General features: G+C 49.3%; 1 protein-coding gene and 1 long non-coding RNA gene across 8 annotated transcripts in view; one reads left to right on the forward strand and one right to left on the reverse strand.

Moving 5' to 3' along the window:
• The window catches only part of IFT122 (intraflagellar transport 122), a 62,203-nt gene that overhangs the window by 26,164 nt on the left and 14,923 nt on the right, over positions 1 to 21,116 (reverse strand). For 4 of the 7 annotated variants that reach the window (XM_079122098.1, XM_079122097.1, XM_079122100.1 and 1 more), the window contains exons 6-15: positions 20,115 to 20,181; positions 19,584 to 19,730; positions 18,384 to 18,560; positions 16,093 to 16,168; positions 10,425 to 10,616; positions 10,139 to 10,277; positions 8,888 to 9,090; positions 7,936 to 8,073; positions 6,511 to 6,675; positions 3,915 to 4,112 (exon numbers count right to left, since the gene is read on the reverse strand). In XM_079122098.1, coding sequence (XP_078978224.1) covers positions 3,915 to 4,112; positions 6,511 to 6,675; positions 7,936 to 8,073; positions 8,888 to 9,090; positions 10,139 to 10,277; positions 10,425 to 10,616; positions 16,093 to 16,168; positions 18,384 to 18,560; positions 19,584 to 19,730; positions 20,115 to 20,181 — 1,502 coding nt within the window. The remainder of the gene's footprint in view (positions 1 to 3,914; positions 4,113 to 6,510; positions 6,676 to 7,935; positions 8,074 to 8,887; positions 9,091 to 10,138; positions 10,278 to 10,424; positions 10,617 to 16,092; positions 16,169 to 18,383; positions 18,561 to 19,583; positions 19,731 to 20,114; positions 20,182 to 21,116) is intronic. The other 3 variants (XM_079122103.1, XM_079122102.1, XM_079122101.1) reach the window with 1 other exon arrangement.
• Positions 2,271 to 21,116, forward strand: part of LOC306650255 — a 44,398-nt gene continuing 25,552 nt past the window's right edge. The window contains exon 1 of the long non-coding RNA XR_013760835.1: positions 2,271 to 2,789. This is a non-coding gene — a long non-coding RNA (uncharacterized lncRNA). The remainder of the gene's footprint in view (positions 2,790 to 21,116) is intronic.

Raw genomic sequence — 21,116 nt, forward strand, 5'->3', positions numbered from 1 at the left:
CGAGCTGGCTGCCTTCTGGGTAGATCTATCACCTTTTGCTTGGATGCCTGGCCCACCGCAGGCTTCCATGGGGACACGAGAGGCTTTGAGAGTGACCAAGCACTGGGTAAAGAGGGAGCATGCACCTCACCTCTGTCTTTGCTAGCCCAGCTCCTCGCCCTTTCTGGAACTCTCTGGACTTGCCCGCCCCTGCCTGCCTCTCCAGACCTCGCTGCACTCAGGTGTCACCGCCTCCCAGAAGCTCTTCCAGCTCCCCACGCACAATGAGCTCTCCTCTCTAACTCTCAGGGAGCGCCCTCTGCTCTGTTCTGAGTTCTGTTCTGTGGTTCTTGCTGTTTTATGACTGTCTGTAATAAGAAGAAATAATCATAGGAATTGAGCCAGACAAAACCTGAAGATGGGTATAATTAAGCCCACTCCAGGCCGGTCATGGCGGCGAGGCTGCAGCCCCGCCACTCACAAGCCGAAGGCAGGGGACTCGCCCGAGTCCACGAATTTCAAGACCAGTCTGAGCAACGCGGTGAGAATCCATTTCAAAAAATGACAACAACAAAAACAAACCAGAGAAAAGAAAAATGAGGCCCCAGACAGTGAAATGACACAGTCAGTGGAGGTGACAGAGCCAGGATGCAAAGTCGGGGTGTTTCTTCCTCTAGACAGCAGGACGTTTTGATTTTTTTTTTTTGTACCAGGGATTGAACCCAGGGGTGCTTCACCACTGAGCCACCTCCCCAGCCCTTTTTATATTTTATTTAGAGACAGGGTCTCGCTGAGGTGCTTAAGGCCTCACTAAGTTGCGGAGGCTGGCTTTGAACTCACGATCCTCCTGCCTCAGCCTCCCAAGTCACTGGGATGACAGGGGTGCCCAGCAAGACAGCAGGACTTCTTGCCATGCTGAGTGCCCAGTGACACTGGGACAGGCGTAGGGACAGGAACATCAAAAGGGAGCTTACAAGGGACAGTGAACGTGTGCAGGCACAGTCTGAGTGGGAGTTTTTAAACCAGGCTAACTGAAGGAGCACCCTCCAAGCCATACTTCATCTCGCTACTGTAGTCCAAGCATGAGGTCATGCTGCCCCGAGGAGCCCGGCTGGGGCTTGCTGCCCCACTTGGCAGCCCTGACCAGCCAGTTCTTGCACAAGATGATGTAAATTTCTAAAGGAAACCAAAAATCCCAAGAGCGGGCCTGGGGATTTCTCCCCCATCTGGAGACCTAAGCCACAGGAGGGTGGGAGGCAGAGGCGACAGAGAGCCAGCCTTTGTGTTGAGAACCCCTGACGGTTCTGACCTGCAGCCAAGCAGGACGTTGGTCCAGGACACTTAAGGTCCCAGCAGAGGAAGCCCCGGGTGGCCCCTTTGGCTCCTCTTGGCCAGCCAAAGTGCAAGAGCAGCAGACTGCATTTATTTTTGAGGTCAGAGTGGCAATCTGGGAAGAAAACCTTTCACTAAGCAGAGCCTGTTTGGCGCAGCTGAAGAAGAGTGGGTTCCTGGCGGATGTGGTACGCGGACTGGGGCGGCTGATGGAGAGCAGATGAGCAGCAATAGCGGGCCAGGGGGCGGGGCTGGTCCCTCCCCCACCGCTTCCAGAAGCCTCGCTTCCCAGGGCTCCCTTCTCTCTCTTTTTCTTTTCCCATTTCCCCAGATCGGAATTCACTACCACTTCTCAAATAACTGCTCGGTGGCAGCCACCAAGAATAGACACTGCCCCAGTCATTCCTGCAGCAGCAAGTCACAAGGGCCACGCTGGCTCAGAGGGAGAAGTGGGTCCCGCCTGAAGGCCAGCTGTGCAGAGGGCAGGCACACCAACAGAACCCAGCAGAAGGGCCACTGGCACATGTCCCCACAGCCCTCAAACGCAGTCTTTGGTCTAGGAGTTCAGACCAGGAAATCAAGTTGGGAGAGAGGCAGAGACTTAGCTAGAGAGACGCCCACTATTTATAAGCGAAAAGAAGCTGCAAGCAGTGACAGGTGCTGGTCAAGTGAGCTGTGGAGCATCCACGTGACAGGATCACATGGAGCCTTCAGATACAAAGCTGGGAGGCGGGTGTGGTGGCGCACACCTGTGAGCCCAGCTTCTCAGGAGGCTGAGGCAGGAGGATCCAAGTTTGATGGAGGTCAGCGTTGGCAATTTAGCAGGACTCAGTCTCAAAACAGAAAAATAAAGGACTGAGGAGGCAGCTCAGTGGAAGAGCATCCCTGGGCCCATGGGTTTAAACCCTACTACGGTCAAAAAAAAATCCTAAAAGAAAAAATTAAAAATAATGAAAAATGAAAAATGAAGTTGGCGACAGGAGCAAGCGGATGTGGTCACGGAAGGACAGCACAGCACCACGGACCCTGGGATCCTGACAGTGCTCAGAGCCAGCCCTGTGGTGCTGGATCACACAACTGCATGATAGTTTTGCAAACTGTCATGCTCAGGGGACACTGGGCAGAATGTATAAGAATCCCTATTATTTCTTGCAAATATATGTGAGTCTATAATCATCTTAATATTGAAAATGCTGGAAAAGTATATTTATTGACATGGGGCCATGTTTCTAGTAGACTGCTGAGTGAAAAGGCCAGATAACCAGTTTAAAGCCAATAACTCACAAAAAAGCACCCCTGTGACATGTGCAATATCTAAACGTTAGGTTAATTGAGAAGACTGGCACAGGGGAGGAGTTTTAATCTCCCCCGCTTTTTTTTGGTACAGGGGATTGAACTCAGGGGTGCTTAACCACGGAGCCACATCCCCAGCCCTTTTGTAAATTTTATTTTGACACAGGATCTCACTGAGTTGCTTAGTGCCTCGCTATTGCCGAGGCTGGCTTTGAACTCACGATCCTCCTGCCTCAGCCTCCTGAGCCACTGGGATTACGGGTGTGCACCACCACGCCCAGCTAAAAGTTTCAATCTCTTTCTTGTTCACGGTCCACACTCAGTACACACATGAACTCTGAGGTTTCATCTTCAGGAAGCAATGCTTCTATGGATAAAAGTCACAAAACAGTCCTTACCATGCGATTCCACTTTTGCTTAAAAGCGTTCACATAAAATCATACACTCGTAATCGTAATCGTACACTGTGCACGTATTGTATATACATTCAGAAGAGTCTGCATGTATACATTCCAAAATGTTACAAAGTGACTCTTGAGGACAGATGCTGGGGTTCAAGAGTCTCCTCAGGGTTCGTTTCTTTTCATGGCAGTTTTACAGCGACCGACCACCACTCAACGGAGGCAGGTGCGACAGGTGGGCCACATGGGCAGTCAGTATGGGCTCTCCTGTCTGTCTCTGCCCTCCAGCTTCACCCTGCAGCTCCCACCATTCTTAGCTGGCGATCCCAAGTTCAGGGTCCCATGCTCTCTCCTTTTTCTTTTCTTTTTTATAGTACAGGAGTGCCCTACTACTGAAGGGACATCCCCAGTCCTTCTTATGTTTTATTTTGAGACGGGGTCTTGCTGAATTGCCTAGGCTGGCCTCCAACTTGCGATCCTCCTGACCAGCTGGGATTACAGGGTGCACCCCTCCTTTCCCCACCCTGCCTTTCCAGCTCAAAGACCGTGGCCCCGTCCCCTGGCCCCATCCTGCACTCTCTGCCTCACATGGCACCCCTCACAGGCTCATGGCCCCGCCTACCAGACTCCGTTTTGCTGACTAAGCAAAATACCCTGGGTCTCCTGGCACATGTGTCCCGGCCCCCTTCCTTACCAGGAAGGGGACAGAAAAGAAATGAGACCAATGAGGTTGAGCTCTTTGCCAGACACACACAGGTTGCACGAGGTGCCGATGACTTTGGAGCTCAAGTTCAGGGTGCCTTCCCTGACATGGCAGCTGCTACTCTTCCCCCCACCCCCAAGCACCCAGCGCTGGGGCCAGGCCTTCCTGCCCTGTCTCAGCCGAGAGCCGACAGGCGCGCCCGTTACCTGCGGCACCTCCACGGCTGTCATGGAGAAGAGGTGGAGGCAGAAGATCTTGGAGCCGTTGTAGCCGACCACGAAGCCCTGCAGCCTCTGCTGGTGCACGGGGAAGGTGCTGGCCTTGATGTTGAGGTAGCCGCCTCCCGAGAAGCACAGCATGTCCTCGCACTGGGTGTTCCAGGCCACGCTGTTGGCATTGGGTTCCTGTGGGACAGGTAAGCAAGGGGCCTGTGTCCATCACCCTAGGCCCTGGCACCTCGTTTCAATCAGAGCTGTCCTAAAGACCAGTCATACTAAAATGCCAGCAGCGGGTGGAGGGAGTAGGTGGAGGGGAGGCAGACTTGCCTAGGCACTGGTATAGTGTTGAAATTTTCTTTTTCTTTCTTTCTTTCTTTTTTTTTGGTGCTCGAGATTGAACACAGGGGGGTTTAACCACTGAGCCACATCCCAGCCCTTTTTGCTTTTTGTATTTTTATTTATTTTGAGACAAGGTCTCGTTGAGTTGCTTTGAGCCTAAGTTGCTGAGGTTGGCTTTGAACTTGTGATCCTCCCACCTCAGCCTCCCAGCCTTCAGGGAGACCCTCCCTGGGATTATGCGCATGCGTCATCCTGCATGGTGCTGGGATTATGCGCATGCGGCACCCTGTGTGGTGCTGGGATTATGTGCATGCGGCACCCTGCATGGTGCTGGTGTTGAAATTTTCGTATAAGTGTTACTTTGAGGAATCAAAGGTCATTCTCCCCATGTGGTAATCACTCCATAGTAAGTAGAAAATCCATGTGCATTTCTATACATGAGAGGGAAACACTGCAAAGGATTAGCACTGGCTGCTTCTGGGTGGGTGCCATCCTGGGTGCTTTTCATTTGCTTTGTTTTTTGTTTGCCTGAATTTTTTTTTTCCTTCCTGACTACCTATTGTTTCTTGCAACAAGAGAAGAACAGGGAGTTATTTTTAAAATTAGAAAATAATATATTGTCCCTGCATTTTCAATTCACACGCTGTAAAAACAGTCGCCCCTGTAGGTGCCGCACCCCACTGGAGTTCTACCCCACCTGGAACGCTAAGGACCCACGGCGGCTCATGCCTCTGCCTAGTACCTTTTCAGTGGGAGGTCTGGGGTGATACTGGAGACTGTGCTACCACTGAGCTACACCCCAGCCTTTTTTATTTATTTTGAGACACGGTCTTGCCAAGTTGCCGGGGCTGGCCTTGACTTCATGATCCTCGTGCCTCAGCCTCCAGAGTCACTGGGATTACAGGTGTGCACCTCTATACCTGGCTCTGCCTAGAATATTTTATGGCTACTTATGTACGACGAGCATAGATTACTTTTATAATGAAAAAAAATATATAGCTGTTTTTATTTGGGGAAAAGGCAATGGAGAAAAGAGTGAGCCAATAGGCCAAAGACATGGGCTGTGCAGGTCTCCTGGCAAGGCCCAGGAACCACCTTCCCTAGCCCCTGGCTTTTGTGGGGGCCTGTTAACCTCCCGGGAGGTGCAGGGGGCTAGCACTGAGGTTGGGGAGGAGGGAGGTAGCATTTAGGGCCTAATTTGTGCCAGCTGCTGAGCTGGGCACCGTAGTATCTTGTTTATTCCTGTAGCAATTCTGAAGGAGGGAATTTCTAGTTTCATTTTGGAGATAAAAAGAAATTGAGGCTCAGAGTTACTGCCTTGCTCAAGATCACACAGTAATTGCAGTGGGCAAGAGGTAGGCAAGCCCAGGTCAGTCTGAAGGCAATGGCCGTCCTCTTTCTGTCTCCTAAACCACTCTGCTCCCTCTGTGATGTGAGTTGACATTAACTGGGAGTCACCTCTGGGCTAGTGGCAGCCAGGTGACCCTGTCCAACTGACCTACTCCAGGCAGCCCTCCCGGCTGTGATTCTGCTACCAAGGACAAGCAGGCACTCCAGTTAGGGGACCCAACTCTCCCCATGGCGCTGGGAACACGTGCAGTGGTGCAGGACACCGGTCAGGGGAAACTCACTTAAGGCAAAGCATCCCTGACCACTTACAAAGTCCTAAGGAGGCAACCAGTGGCCTGGCTCCAGCAGGAAGCCAGCCAGGCGCCGGGCACGCAGAGCCTGGGCTGTCTTCTGCAGTGACACACTTCTTCCAGCCACAGAATCACATGGTGTGTCAACAATGCCTCTGCCCCCAAAGAGCCACCAGCTCTCATTTTCCTTGGCTCCTTTGGCATCCTTGTGAAATACGGAGAAGGGTGGGCTCCCACCGCCCTCCCATTCTTTCAGATGACAAAACCCATCCTGTTGCTTTACTGTGCCTTAGGTCACCCACAGAAGCAGGCAGGCCTCCAGGGTGAGCCGCAGGCTGCCGCAGGAGACTCACAGCTGCCACCTGGATGTGAACCCAGCCCCTGAGATGTTTTAGCATTGTTTCATTTTTCGCTCCCAGGAAACAGGCATGACTCAACTGTCTCGCTGGCGAGGAAACCGAAGGTGGAGAGGCAGTCCAGCCGCAGTGTCCCGGGCCTCCCAGCCGTGCTGGGCCCCCAGCCTGGGCCAGAGGGGAGCACCTCCCCCAGGGCCTGGGAAGTTGGAAGAGGGTCCCTCGTCAGAGACCGTGCCTCAGGGACTTCACCTGAAAAAGCAGTTCCTTGGTTTGGACGTCGTACACCAGGCACGTGTCGTTCTCGTCCACCACAGCCAGCTTGCTCCGGGACGCACTCATGTCCAAGCAGCGCACGGCGGTGGCCTGCTTCAGCAGGACGATGGCAAAGAGATTGTCCACGAAGATCTTTAGGATCTGGCAAAATTTCAGAAGGAAAGGGAGAGTCGCCATGGCAACCAGACCCTGGCCCTCCGCCAGGCTGCTGGAGTCCCATGTGTTCTCCAAGAACAACTCCCACTGACGCCAGCAGAAGCTCTGCGCAGACAGGGACTCGTTAAAAGAAAGGCGGGAGTGGGGGCTCATCCTCAGGAGACCAGAAGTGGGGTTCATCAAGGCCACCCGAGCAATGAAGGGCCCCAGACACACCAAACTCACTTTGGTGTCTGCTTGGACTGGAGATCTCTTAATGGTATCACTCAAAGTGCAGGGTAAGGGGACACCGTGAGCAAAGATGTGAGTCACGAACTAACACAGGAAGAGGCTACTATAAACACTGACAAGACATCTGGTGTGACATAGTGATGGTGATGCGGACGATGACAGCCACCATCTATCGGCATTCCTGTTTTTAACAGTCCGGTGAAAAATGCAGTGTTATCCTCATTTGTAAAATGGAGCCTCAGAGAGGTAAAGTGACCTGGCCAGGGTCACTAGCGAGCAGCTAAGGAAGAACATGATCCCAGGCTGACATGAACCCACAGTCCAGCCTCCCATCAGGCTCAGAGCAGGCTCGTCCCCCACTGTGGTCTGGCTGCTCAATGGCTCCCACCGATCTGGTGCTCTAACTTCCGTCCCCAGCAAAGACCTGACAAGCCTCAGTCACAAGCCATCTGCTACACAGCTTGGCTCTCAGGCTAATGCAGTTATATTTTCACTTTTAAATTGCTATGTAGCCCACACAGAACTTTTCATATTTTGAGCACAGAACACTTACACACACGCGCACACAGAGAGAAATCTGTTTAACTTTGTGTGACCTGTATTTCCTACATCTAAATGCCCAAAGGGCCCAGCACTGCCTAGGACACCAGCTAGAATACGCTGCATAATCCACTCCCCACCCTAATGGGGATCTGACCTGAGTACCAATCCCTGCCTCCCTCTCTGGCAATCCAGTAAAGCTGCATCTCCAACAAATCTCCCGCCTCCTGGGTGACCTTAAGCCCTCTAATCCATTCTACGTGCGATTTGAGGGCTATGCCAACTCTGCCAGAGAGTGGGCGTGCCACATCTGAGCGCCACCGTGCCTTTTGCCTGCAGATATCCTCATCAAGGGCTCCCCTCCAATGTGCCAGGCGCTTCCCTGTCCTCGGAGCCCATCTGAGGGTCCCCACCAGGGGAGCTGCCTGTGTCTGCGTGCAGATAATGAGCCACTGGAGACGAAGGAGCGCTCACCTGCCCATTCTTCAGGCCCACTAACAGGCCTTCCCTTCCGGGAGGGCCACCGATCACCTTGATGTAGCGAATGAGAGACTCCATCTGCCACTCCCGCTCCTTGACTCCGGTGAAGGTCAGGCACTGCAGTCGCTTCTCCTGCAAAGCAAACCCAGCTCAGAAGGAGAAGAGCTCCCAGCCCTCCGGAGGTCTTCCTGTGGCTGGGGATGGAAGACAGCTGTGCACTCAGTGCCCGAGCACCCCACCCAGTCCTGATTGGCATCGGTTAATCCTCCATGTGAGTCTCTGCCATGGGCCCCTCCCCATTGTCAATCGGACCTCCATGGCCAGAGGCGACACCCCACGCACACCTGTTGCCTACCCTATCTAACTCGTGCTCCTAAACAGCCTGTTCTAAATGCTTGAGACGGATTTCAAAGGATTTCACACTACAGAGATTCCGAAAGGAAAGGATTTCTTCCTTTTTTTATGACTTCCCACATGCCTACGAGGACGCCTAATCCACCCCAACTAGCCTTCTCTCAGAGGTTTTCCAGACTTCTCTTGGTATTGACCTAGACACTTTTTAGACGGGTTCAGAAAACTTTTTCGATGAAAAAAAAAGAATCCCTCCAGAAGTAAAGCTTCCTTGACTGCTGAGTTGATATAAATTTCTATGCATAGGTGATAATAAAAAAAAATTATCTTCATTTTCTGGGATACCAAGTTATATTTTAAGTCATTGAAATATATCTAATTCCAGTATCACAAAGTGGTCTACAATTGGAAAAAAGTGCTTTCTATTTCATGGTTTGTGTCTTTCTAGGAGAGGCTGATTCGTCTTAAAAAAAGCCACTGAACAGTCAGAGTGTGATGGAAAGGGATCAGTTCCAAAACCATGAGGTGGCTACCCTAACTTTGGGGGGGAGCACGAAGCGGATCAGCCTGACGGCTCCCTCAGGCTGCTACCCACCTGACAGAGGATGATGTGGTCCGTGCACACCACCAGGAGGTTACAGTCATACTTCCTGAGAATTTTCTCCTTCACCTGGTAATGCATGTCTGAAGAGTCATCTGAATACAACTCATAGATGAGGATTTTCTCTGGCAGTTGAATTGCTAAGCGACTTTTGTAGATGGCAATTTTCTTGACAAGCTCTCTGCATTTAATACGAACTGTCAGAGACCAAAAAAAAAAAAAAAAAAAATCACGCTCTTGCAAAAGGCTGTTAAGTAAGGTAGAAGGCAGAGAAATTAAAAGCTATCATTTACTTAATGCTACTGGCAATTAAAGTGAGATGCTCTCATTAAAAATCTTTATGGAGTATCTGATACATACAATCAGCTCTGCTGAGCATTGGGATCAAAAGTTGTATACGGTACAATTTTTGTGACCCAAAGCTTACAACTGAGACTAGAAAATAAAATATTTTGTGCTGCCCCTGTTACTTGCTAAATAATGAATCTCAAACTCCTCTGCACAACATTAATGGCCCCTGATGATCAGGAACCCACAGAAGTGACCAGCCTCACCTCTGGTCACCCCTCATCCACCTCCTTGACAACAGAGAATAGTATGTAGTTTCCGGGACACACTAGGCCCTGCCTCAGTTCAGGCCGAGTAGGAAAATGTCCCAGGAGGGACACCGCCCAATTGCCTGAGTGGCTACACTTCAACCATCAGAGAATCTTCCAACACAGGGGCTCCCGGACGGGGACTAAAGGAAGTCAACCTGGATCTGCATGAGGACAACCTGGATCGCTGCGTGAAGGAGCCTAGCACGTGTGAATATGAGTGCCGCTGCAGTAAGGGCACTGGCCTGTTCACCCGGCATGGCTACCTGTGTGGGCCTGGGCATGTGCCCATCCACTGCCCCTGCTTATCTCTAGCAAGCAGAGGCAAGCGGAAGCTGGACTGAGAAGGAAGCAGAGTGACCTGGACCAGAGAGGGTAAAAATCCACAAAGCTCCATGCAGGTCAACCGCCCTGGCTCTGCCGGGCCATAAGTCACCCTCTTTTTTTTTTTTTTTTTTTTTTTTTTTCAAAAAATTTGCAAAAATTTTGTGAGTCAGTGCCCCACCTCCTGCCTCCAAAAGCAAGAACCAGTGGTTGAAGATGACTTCGAGAGACATTTCCTTGTCATTTCATGCCCCTATCACCGGCTCTCTCAACCTGCCCCTGTCCCTGGTGTCTGCAGGGCAAGGAGGCCAGACCTGCCCCTTACCTTTCTGCTCGGTGATCAGGTGCTGTATCACCACGTCAGTCATGCTGTCCCTGTAGGCATACCGGTCCTTGTAGAGCCCGTGGACTGTGCTGAAGATAAGCTGGTAGAAGGCAATGGTGCCATCCTGGCAGCCGACCACCTGCAGGGAAAGACAGCAGTCCGCTCTACGGGAGAAAATCCACCCTCCCAGGGAGGGGACAGACATCCGCCATCTGACCGGCGGATGTGGCCACCGGTCAGCGCCTCCTCAGGCAATGGCCCAGGAGAACAAACTTCCTCTTCTTACCACGTAGTTGGAATCAGGCTTCACTTTGCAGGTCCACACCCAGGAGTTCTGCTCCCCAACAGTGCCGAGCCGCACTCCGTCCCTGGTGAAAAGGGACACTTGCTTGTCTGACCCGCCCAGCAAAATGTACTCCCCTTTAGTAAAGTAGCTGAGGCAGCAGGGATCAAAGTTCAGCGGCTGATCCTTCCCAATCTGAGGAAAGAAAACACACGCCAAGGGAAGAAACAGTTCAGAACTCAGAATCATCACGCCGCCATCTTAGGCTTTTCCACCAACTCCAGCAAGGGCAGCTGGGAAGGCAGGGGAGGGCTGGCCAGCTCCTCTCCCAAGTAACTCCACTGTGGACACCGCCTCCAGGTCACCCCCCTGAACCCAGCCAAAGCCCTGATTCCTGGCGTCAACAGCATCTCCCTTAGGTGACCTAATCGTCCTGAAGCGTGTCTTAGCTTCTCAGCCAACCTGGAGGCTGGAGATGGTCTTTCTCCCATAGGTCCCTCTCCGAACACGGCCCTTGCCACATGTGACGGTTCCCGCAGCCCCTGGACTTAACTTTTCTATTATTTTTTTTCCCCCAGAATTTCTCAAAGCTGAGAGCACATTTCTGTGGCTTTCTATAGTCATACAGCTGTGCAGTCATCATCGCCATCAAACCCCAGAACATTCCTGTCACCCCCAAAAGAAATCCCAGATCTGTTAGAAGTCGGTCCCCAGTGCCATCCTCTCTCCATCCTTGGCGACCTGTGACCGGCTCCGCATGTGCAGATTGGCCTATTCTGGGCATTTTGTTCAAGCAGAATCTTGCACTCTGTGCCCCGGGTAGCACGGAGCTGTAGTTCGCTCCGCTGTTATGAATTGCTGGGTCGCGCAGTAACTATGTCTAACCTTTTCAGGAAATGCCACACTTCTCCCAAGTGACTGTGCTTTGAGGCTTCACGTGCAGGTCCTCAGGATTTTCATTTCTCATCCTCGGGGCATCAAGTGGCATCGCACTGTGGTTTTGACTTACGTCTCTGACAGCTAAGGATGCTGAGCATCATTTCCGATGCCTGCTGACCACAGATCCTTTACCCATTTTTCAGCTGGGTTATTCGTCTTTTGATGATTGAGTTGTCATAGTTTTTTATCTCTTCTAGATATGAGCCTCTACTTAAATAGATGATTTGCAAAAAAAGATTTCTTCCTTTCTGTGGGTTATTTTTTCACTTTCTTTGATGGTGTCTGCCTCAGATTTTAGTATGAAGGTCAAAGTCCTGAGTGCAGCCTTTGAGATCCTGTGCTCGTCCAAATGAGCTTGCGATTGCCCACGGACTGTGCTCTGTCGGGTCCACACAGGTGGTATTCTTTACATCTCCCCCAGACCCAGCCAGGCACGGTCCCTCTGCCAGGTGTCATCTTCCCCAGACTTAGGCCCCTCCCCCACACCCACAGCCCCTGCGGCCCCTCCCCCAGCACTTCCCTCACTGATCTGTGGTCATGGATCTGAGTTCATGTCTCTCCCCTACAGCCCAAGCTCCTTACTGCCACTGGAGTTTCTTTTGCTGCCTCTGTGGGTAGCTTTTGTAGGTGGGAAAAAAAAGACTCCTTATTAACATTATTAAACTAATATTCAATTTGTTAAAGAAAATTCTAGAAACCCAGTTTCCTTCTTAAACAAATGCAAATATTTTACTATCTATAACTCTAGTAAAAGTGAACAATCAGTGGACTTTGTTTAATGAATGCAATTTTGAACAGGTTATGTCCCTTAAGTAGCTATATTTGCAACTTAGTTAATTCCCATAAAAGAATTTAAACTGCAATTATAAGTCTAAAAAGTGCAATTTTCCTTCCTTTTCCAGAATTTCAAATGGCTGTCAATCAAAAGTTCTCTTCACACCTATATAATGTTGGTAAATCTAATAAGAAAACTAAAAAAAAAAAAAAAAACAACTCAGTGCTCCTGCGGGACTGACCTTCCGGTGACAGTCATGAACTCTGCACCAGAAATACAACAAAGTGAAGACACTGGCGGGCAACCAAACGCAGGCGGAAACTGAACAGGCATGCGCGTGTAGAAGACAGGAACTGCATTCAGGGGAGCTTCTGCCCACTCCCCCTGGAGACTGCACCCAGGGGTGCTCTACCACTGAGCTACATCCCCAGCCCTTTTTATTTTGAGGTAGGGTCTCACAAAGTCGCCAAGGCTGTCCTCAAACTTGTGATCCTCCTGCCTCAGCCTCCTGAGTTGCTGGGATTAGGTGTGCACCACTGTGCCTGGCTGAGCTTCTTAAAAAATTTTTTTTTTTCAAAAAGCCTTTTAGCTTAAGCACCAGCCTGTCAGCACCATGCCGGGTGAACACAACATTTGGAAAGACTATGGTGGATGAAAAATAAGGTGGGATATCCCACAATGGAGAAGTAGAGGGACAACCTAAATTCTGCACAAAAACTCAGCTGAGTCTCTGGAAACCCCTGATCTAGCCATGGTGATGCAGAGGTCAAGCAGCCCAGCTAAGGCTGAAGAATGCACGAGACTTCGGCTCCTTCCCACCTATGAAGACAGGAAATCTGAATTTTGAGTCCAGCAAAGTAAACTATTTGCTTAAACACACACACATGCGTGGTCATCATCATCACCATAATCATCATCATCAGAGAAACATTATCAAAATGAGAATCTAAGATCACTCACAATGTCCAGAATACCATCCAAAACTTCCAAAAGCAAGAAAATGTGAACCATATTTAAGAGACAAGTCAATCTACAAGGACTGACACAAAAGAACTCAGATGTTAGAATTAGCAGTTGAGAATTTTCAAACAGCTATAATAACTACACTTAAGGATATAAAGGAAAATATGCTTGTAATGAATGCACAGACATGAAAAAAGAATCAGACGAAAATCTGGAACTGAAAAATACAATGACTGAAACAAAAATGCACTGGATGAGCTTAACAGAAATGTTAGAGATTACCGAAGGATCAATGAAGCTTACTTAATGGTAACTGGAGTCCCAGAAGTAAAGAGAGAAAGGAGAAAAATACATCTGATGAAACAGTGAACAGCATTTTTCCACATTTGATGAAAGACATAGATTTAAAAAGCTCAGTGAATCCCAAGTAGGAAAATGTAAGGAATCTTGTGAACATTCTAATATTGCTTAGAAATGTAATTTAAAAAATTTAAGTCCTTCTGTTTAAAATCAGAAAGTAAAAAAAAAATTCATTACTCCATTCCAGTTTTTAAAATCTCATCACAAGAGTAATCTGATTGACATATGAATATGGACTTTAATACCAGTATGCTTGGGTTCCAAAACAGGCTTGATCACAAACTAAACTGTGTGTCTTTGAACCAGTTACGGAACTCCCTGTCTGTGCCTCAGTTTCCCTACATGTAAAATGGAGGTAACAGTTAGTACCCATTCTCACAGGTTTGTTCTAAGAATTAGAATTACTCCTTATGACGCTTCCACAATGCCTGGAATGCAATAAGGTTAGCTATAATTATTAGTATGCCACATCCTGTAATGCACTTAAAAAATCAAAAATGCATAAATTTTACATAAACCTAACACAAAAGTTGGGTTTGCTTTACTTCATCACCCCATATTGAATCGTAAAGCTTTCCAGAGTTAAAAAACACTTAGCCCACCACTGTCCTGGACAAGTTGGAGTTACCATCTCAGCAGACTAAAGTTGTGCCTAGTGTCTGGTAGACAATGCCCACACCATTTATTGGTGCTAATAAGTGCAGCTGAGTGAAGATGCTCACACATGAAGTGGGGGGACTTTCAGGGCCTGGCAAACCAGTTGCCAGATCATTAAATGAGTGTTTTGGGAAACCAGCCATTGGACATGGGGGAAAAAAAAAAAAAAACATCATCTACTACCTCAATCTCTTCCTTACCCAACTACAAAAGACGTGACCAATGGTAAGACAGGGGTAGAAGAAAGGGCCCAAAGCTGGGCTGGGCACACCTGGAACCTTCCTTCTAGCAGGACAAACTTGGAGGAGTAAGGATGTCATGAAACGGAAGGCCCCTTCGACTGTATTCCTCACTTACCGGCTGTGGTGTGCAGCCCACAGCCCACCTTCACGCTAGCCCTTGATACTTTTATCCATGTCATCCTGTCAACAGGTTCTCTATATCTTAATCCAGAAGTGAGGAATTCTTCTGAAACCAGACTCTGATCATGCCGCTCCCTGCCACTTGGGGCTCCTGAACACTTACAGTCCTCCACAACCATGTCCCCATCTGCCTCTCCAGCTCCATCTTCCGGCCACTAACTCTGGGACCCAGCTGCCCCTAACACTCGCTGCTCTCACCCTCTGCTTGGGTACAGGTCACCCCATTGCCTGAAGCCATTCCCAGCATCCTTGCGACTTCCTGCTCCTCCTGCTCAGAGGTCTACAGGGTCTCCTACCTACTCCAAGCAGTCGCTGTTCCGTGTGTCCCTGCGGCTGTCTGCGCAGCTCTCTGTGATGGGATGTCACGTGCCCCATCACGCTGGGACTCTCTGCCATCAGGTGTGTCCCCGCCAGCCTGTGAGCCCTCATAAGGCGCAGGCCAGCACGTACACTCCTGTGCTGGGGCCCATCAGAGGGTGCCATGGACATTGGTAGGATGGATGAAAGCAAACAGGAGGAGGCAAGGTCATGACTAAGAGCTGAACTTGTTTTCTTGTTATAAATAGAAGAAGGCAAGGTCATGACTAAGAGCTGAACTTTTTTTCTTGTTGTTATTGCTGGAGATGGAAGCCGGGGCCTCATGCATTTTAGGCAAGCACTCTACCACTAAGTCCCAAAAGACAGACTTTAAATTCAAACCAATCTAAGTTTCAATGTCAGGCTCCACTACTTTCCAGCTGTGTGGGATCCTGGGCATAATATTTCACTGCTCTGGTCTTGGTCTACTTATTTCTAAAAAGTAGATCTTAACGCAGCCAAATCCATGTTTATAGCAGCTCAACTCAAAATAGCCAAGCTATGGAAACAACCTAGGTGTCCCTCAATGGATGAATGGATAAAGAAAATGTGACACATATACACTATGGAATATTACTCAGCCTTAAAGAAGAATGAAATTATGGCATTTGCCAGTAAAAGGATGGAACTGGAGAATGTCATGCTAAGTGAAATAAGCCAATCCCAAAAAACCATGGCTGAATGCTCTCTCTGATTTGTGCATGCTAACCCAAAACAAGGGAGGGTAGGGAGGGGAGAATAAAAATCCATTGGATAAGACAAAGGGAAACAAAGGGAAAGGAGGCGGGAGGGGAATAGGAAAGAAAGTAGAATTAATCGGTCATTACTTCCCTAGCCTGTGTGTGTATACACAATCGGGGTAACTCCACATCATGTACAACCACAAGAGTGGGATCCTAAATAGAATAAGTTATACTCTATGTATGAATAGCAGGCAAAATACATTCTACTGTCATGTGCAACTAAAAAGAACAAATTAAAAAGAAATTGCATGCAACAACAACAGAAAAAAGGAGTTGGATAAGAATTAAGCGAGATAAGGTCAGCAAAGCACTAAGTATAACACCTGGTATCACAGTGGTGCTTAATAAGCAGAAGCTAATGACAGTCATGCATAATTAATGATAATGCAATCACAGAAAGTGCAAATATACTAGAATGGGCGTGCCAATGACTGGGTTTGCAGAGACCTACATACCTGTTTTCCACTCAGTTGGTAGAAGGAAAGTTTCTGTCCCCAGTCAGCTACAGCCAGGATGTCATTATGTTCCTCTCTAATCAACAGAAGACAAAAGAGGTTATGAGGGGCCATGGACTGCTGACGAGCGCAGCCCTGAGAGCTTAGCAAACAACAGGAAGAGGAAAGCCCTGGCCAGGCTGTCAGGTTTCACTGAGGCCCACGGTCGTGATAGGGCTCAGTCCATTCATCAGCCGGTCGGCCCTCCTGGGGTCTGCTGTCACTGCGACGGGGCTGGGGCACTGCCACAGCAGCAGAAGAGCGTCTCGGGGAGCAACACTAAGAAAGAGCAAGGTCACAGATCCAAGAGCACTTTTCTCATATGTGCTATAAAATAGGGGGAGAGAGCTGGCCATCTTTGGCCATGAGAAGGCACAGACTACCTGATTTTTAATAAACAGAGGCAAAACTGACTTGCACTTCCTGAAGAGAGAAAATTAATACCTAAAACCAGGTTCTCTTGCACCTTACACAGATGCAATGGCTTCTTACTGGATTGTATTTCTTCTTTTTTGCGACAGGGTCTCAACTCTGTTGCTCAGGCGGGCCTTCAATTTGCGATCCTCCTGCCTTGGCCTCCATAATTGCTAGGATTACAGGTGTGCACCACCATATCTGGCTTAGGATCTAATTATAAAGGGACTTTCTGAGACCAAGAACTGTTTTGCAACTGAGCTCTTTGGAGATCAGTGCTGGGGGACTGGGGCTGCAGGGCCAGCCTCAGCTGAGCTAGGGAGTGGGCTGCCTGGGAATCCAATTCGAGAGAGAGGAGTTCACAGTCTTAAAGGCTGGGTGGGTCTTAATCCAGCTAAAATTACCACCTGTACTAATTCCAGCTTTTCTGGGCCTGACAGTCACCTGGCAGTGTTATGAGATCTGCAGGCCTTGTTTGAAAAAATCCAGCCAAAAGTGACAGAGTGGAAAACGTCATGGGTACTAATTCAGAACAAAAGGGAAAAAAAGAGAAGTGGAGAGGGGTGTTAGCAGGAAGGGATTTGCAGGTGAACTCGGTGTGGCCAGCACTGAAATTCAAACACAACCCAGGAGCCCAACCCACGGGGACCCCTTCGGGGAAGGTCCCATATGGCTGCGGGCTGGGCTCTGTCCCTGTGAGTGGGTACTTTTCAAACTTTCCCTGACACTTCCCAGGGCAGTGGGACTCCTTACCGAAACACACCCTCAACTTCAACTATAAAAGGGGCTGCTCGGGCTGAGGCACGGATGGCGACCTGACGCCCACCCTCGCTCCTCTCTTTGTTCCTTGATCCTGGGATTCTTTCGAAGAACCTCAAGCACGTCAGATGCAGTGTGGCAAGTCGCAATCTAGACCAGCACTGCCCAAGCAGAACATCTGGCTGCCCGCTACTCTGCTGCCCCTGCTTTCCCCACAGGGAATCCCCATGGACCAGAAGAAAAAAATGCCAGACTGCCAGGATTGGTGGGTGAGGACTTCGGGAAGTTAAGGGTGAGGACTTCGGGAAGTTAAGGGCTTCCTCTCTGATGGGTGTCTTAGCCAATGCAAGGTGAGGTACAGTGTGGAAACAGGCCAAGAAATGTGTCCAGTAATGGAAGAAGTATTAAACAAATTATGAGACATCCACACAGGAATACTATGCAGATATTAAAAATGATATTTTTCAAAGGATTCTTTTTTCCAGTACTGAAGTCTGAACCCAGGGGTGCTTAGCCACTGAGCCATGTCCCTAGCCCTTTTTATTTTTTACTTGGAGATGGGGTCTCACTAAGTTGCTTAGGTCCTAACTAAGTTGCTGAAGCTGGCCTCAAACTCGCAATCCTCCTGCCTCAGCCTCCCGAGCCACTGAGAATACAGGCAGGCGCCAACCTACCAGGCTCAAAGGATTTTTAATGTCATTAGAAAGTGTTCCTTCTATGATGTTAACTGAAAAATGAGAAGCAGGATATGACTTAGCTAATTATATGAACACATAAAGACTAAAGGGAAATTCACTAAAATGCTAATGGAGGTTTCTTCAAGGCATGGGGTTTTACCGAAAGGTTGAAATCTCTGCTCTGCATTTTTCTATATTTCCTAGTTTCTTAAAGGATCACGTTACAACTCACATACAAGTTCTCTGTGTGTTCCCCTTGCTGGTGAAGCTTGCCCAAAACACTCCCCCTGGCCTCTGCTCTGCTCCCTCGGCCGAGGAGCGCAACCGCAGCATCGCCCGGGCTGGACTGCCCGAGGCCTGGGCCCTTCCAAGGAGGGTTGTCGCTTCTTGGGACACACTCACGGCTTGGCGTCCCTGTGTCTGTTGTCCTCTTCCTCTGGCTCCTCCTCCTCTGCCTCACTACCCTGACTACTGTACACTGTTGACTTCAGAGTGGAAGGAATTTCCTGAAAATATCTGCTGACAATGACATCCTCAGGGTCCTCGTCCTCTTTGTTCATCCAGAAATTCTCCCACCGGCTGCAGACAGTAAGTGGTTGTTCACAGTCACGCGGCCCAGGACTACACTAAAGCCATCATTCCCCAACCTGTCAAGGAGCCCCTGGACCCTACCCGGAAAAGGACAGCCACCAGGTACCCTGGGCATCCTGTTGCTCATGAATTAAAAATGCGAGGTGGAAGCCACAAAGTCATCTGTGGCCACAAAATCAAACAGCAGGCACTCTGGGGTAGGCTAATGGCCTCTGACGGCATTAGACACGCCTCGTACAGCGCGGGCTGGACAAGACCATTCAGGAAGAGGCAGAGTAAGCTGTGTACAAAGGCAACAGAATTCAAGCGCCTCCTGAATCAGCAGGTGCCCACCTGTAAAATGACACTCAGCTGCTAAACAATCAAGTTCTTTAATTTACCTTCAAGGACTCTGGGGGTCTTGGTGGTTTAACAACATTCTGGGATTATACCAAGAGCCTCTACAGCTATTAGTCCACCCTCCACGTCACATCGGCATGGAGAGGAAGTGTGGGTAAGGTTTGATAAGGCAGATGCCAATGTCTGCAGACCTCTAGGTTTTAGGGACACATTTAGATGGAAAAAAAACCTAGGCTCATGAAAAGGCTATTAATCAACAGGTGGGCACATACTCTGCCCAAAGTTGGAGAGAAGAATGGCAAAAGGGAAAAGAGAAAAACAGCCACAGCACCGATCTCAGCAAGCAGCTCATAAGGAAGTGGCCTTCCTGGGTTGCTCACACACCAGGCACACACTCGGGCATGCGTGTGTACACACACACACAAACACGCACACATACTCTGGGCTGGTCTGCGTCGCTCATCTGCTTAGCTTCTTCTCTGGGATCCTTTCCCAAACTCAAGCCAGGTGCTTTGAAAATTCTAGTTAAATGGAATCAGTTCCAAACCACTCAGTCAACTGGGCTAAGAAGACCTTCGCTCTATGGAGGTCAGGAAGACAATGCACTCAGCCTGCTGAGAAAGCGTCCTTCCTAGTGCTGTCTGTCCTGGAAGGGGGCAGCTGTGAGGGTACCTTGAAGGGTTCCAGCAAATAGACCAAACTGGGGAGAGGGAGCCTCCTGGCCGCTGGATCTTCACTTTCTCCTCGCCGTTTTTGTTCCGGATGCTGATGACGCCGTTGAACATCCCCAGAGCCAGGTACTGACCATCATTTGTCCAGCTGTGGACACAATCGACAGGAACACACAGAAGGTAAGCCCAGGGAGGAGGGTGCCTTGGTTTGAAATCCGGCATGAGGAGGTGCAGCGGCTGGGCCCTTGTCCCGCCATTCCTGCTTATTCCCCATAGAAAATCCAAGGACCAGGCTGCAGCTCCCACTTGTTTCTGGGATCGGCGGTGACATGTGAAGGCAATGGCATCTCTTCCTGAGTCCCCACAGCTCTTCAAACAGACCTCAGCTCATGCCTACATTCCTGCACAGACCCCCACCTTCTGCTCCCCGTTTCCATCGCCTCCCCACCAAGAGCACCCTACAAACCGACCCCGTGTCTTGATTTGAGAGACGAAGGGACATAGTCTTATCTTCCAGTCGCCCTTGACGTACCTGCAGCAGGTGACCCTGTTGCTTGATTTGTGCTTGGAGACAGACTTCTGTTCAGGAGACCACAGCCCTGTGATGCGTGGTAGGAGAAAAGGCCCATTGGTCAGAACACTACCCAGCAATGAAAAGGAATAAACTGTTGGCCCACAAGACAATTGAGAGGCTCTCCAGCGTTTTATGCCGAGTGAAAAAAGCCAACCTCAAAAGGTCAGAGACCACATGATTCCATTTATTTCTTAAAAGTTTTTTTTTTTTTCTTTTACTTGTAGATGGACACAATACCTTTATTTTGGTTATTTTTACATGGTGCTGAGGATCGAATCCAGGGCCTCACATGTGCTAGGCAAGTGCTCTACCACTGAGCCACAACCCCAGGCCCACATGATTCCACTTATGTAACATTCATGAATGCAAAATTATAGAACTGGGAATAGATGCGTGGCTACAGCTTGGGAGCAACAGGAGGTAAGGAGGGGGAGTCGGTGACATGGGATATCTGTGTGGTGATGGAATCGTTCTGTGTCACAGTGATGGGAATCAAAATGTGATAAAAATGACAGAGCTAGCTGGGCAAGGTGGTCTATAATCTCAGCAACCCAGGGGGCTGAGGCAAGAGGATCACAAGTTCAAGTCCAGCTTGGGCACCTTAGCGAGACTCTCAGCAGCTTGGCGAGACCTGGTCTCCAAATAGAAAATAGGAAGGACGAGGGGTGAAGCTGGGTGGTAAAGGGACCCTGGGTTCAATTCACAGTAGCCCACCCCACAAACAAAGACAGAGCTATATATACACATCATGCCTGTCCCAGTTTCCTGGTTTTGGTACAAAAGTTACATAAGATGTGTCCACTGGAGAAATGGGATGAAGCATGCGTGAGACCACCCGATACTATCTTTGCAACTTACTGAGAATCTATAATTATTTCAAAAGAAAAAAAGAAGATGCATTAGTGAAGTTCTAGCCAATTTGTCTGTGACTGAAGTCTCAAAGGAACAAACTAGGACACT

The sequence above is a fragment of the Sciurus vulgaris genome, assembly GCF_902686455.1.
Source record: "Sciurus vulgaris genome assembly, chromosome: 19".
NCBI classification, from domain to species: domain Eukaryota; kingdom Metazoa; phylum Chordata; class Mammalia; order Rodentia; family Sciuridae; genus Sciurus; species Sciurus vulgaris.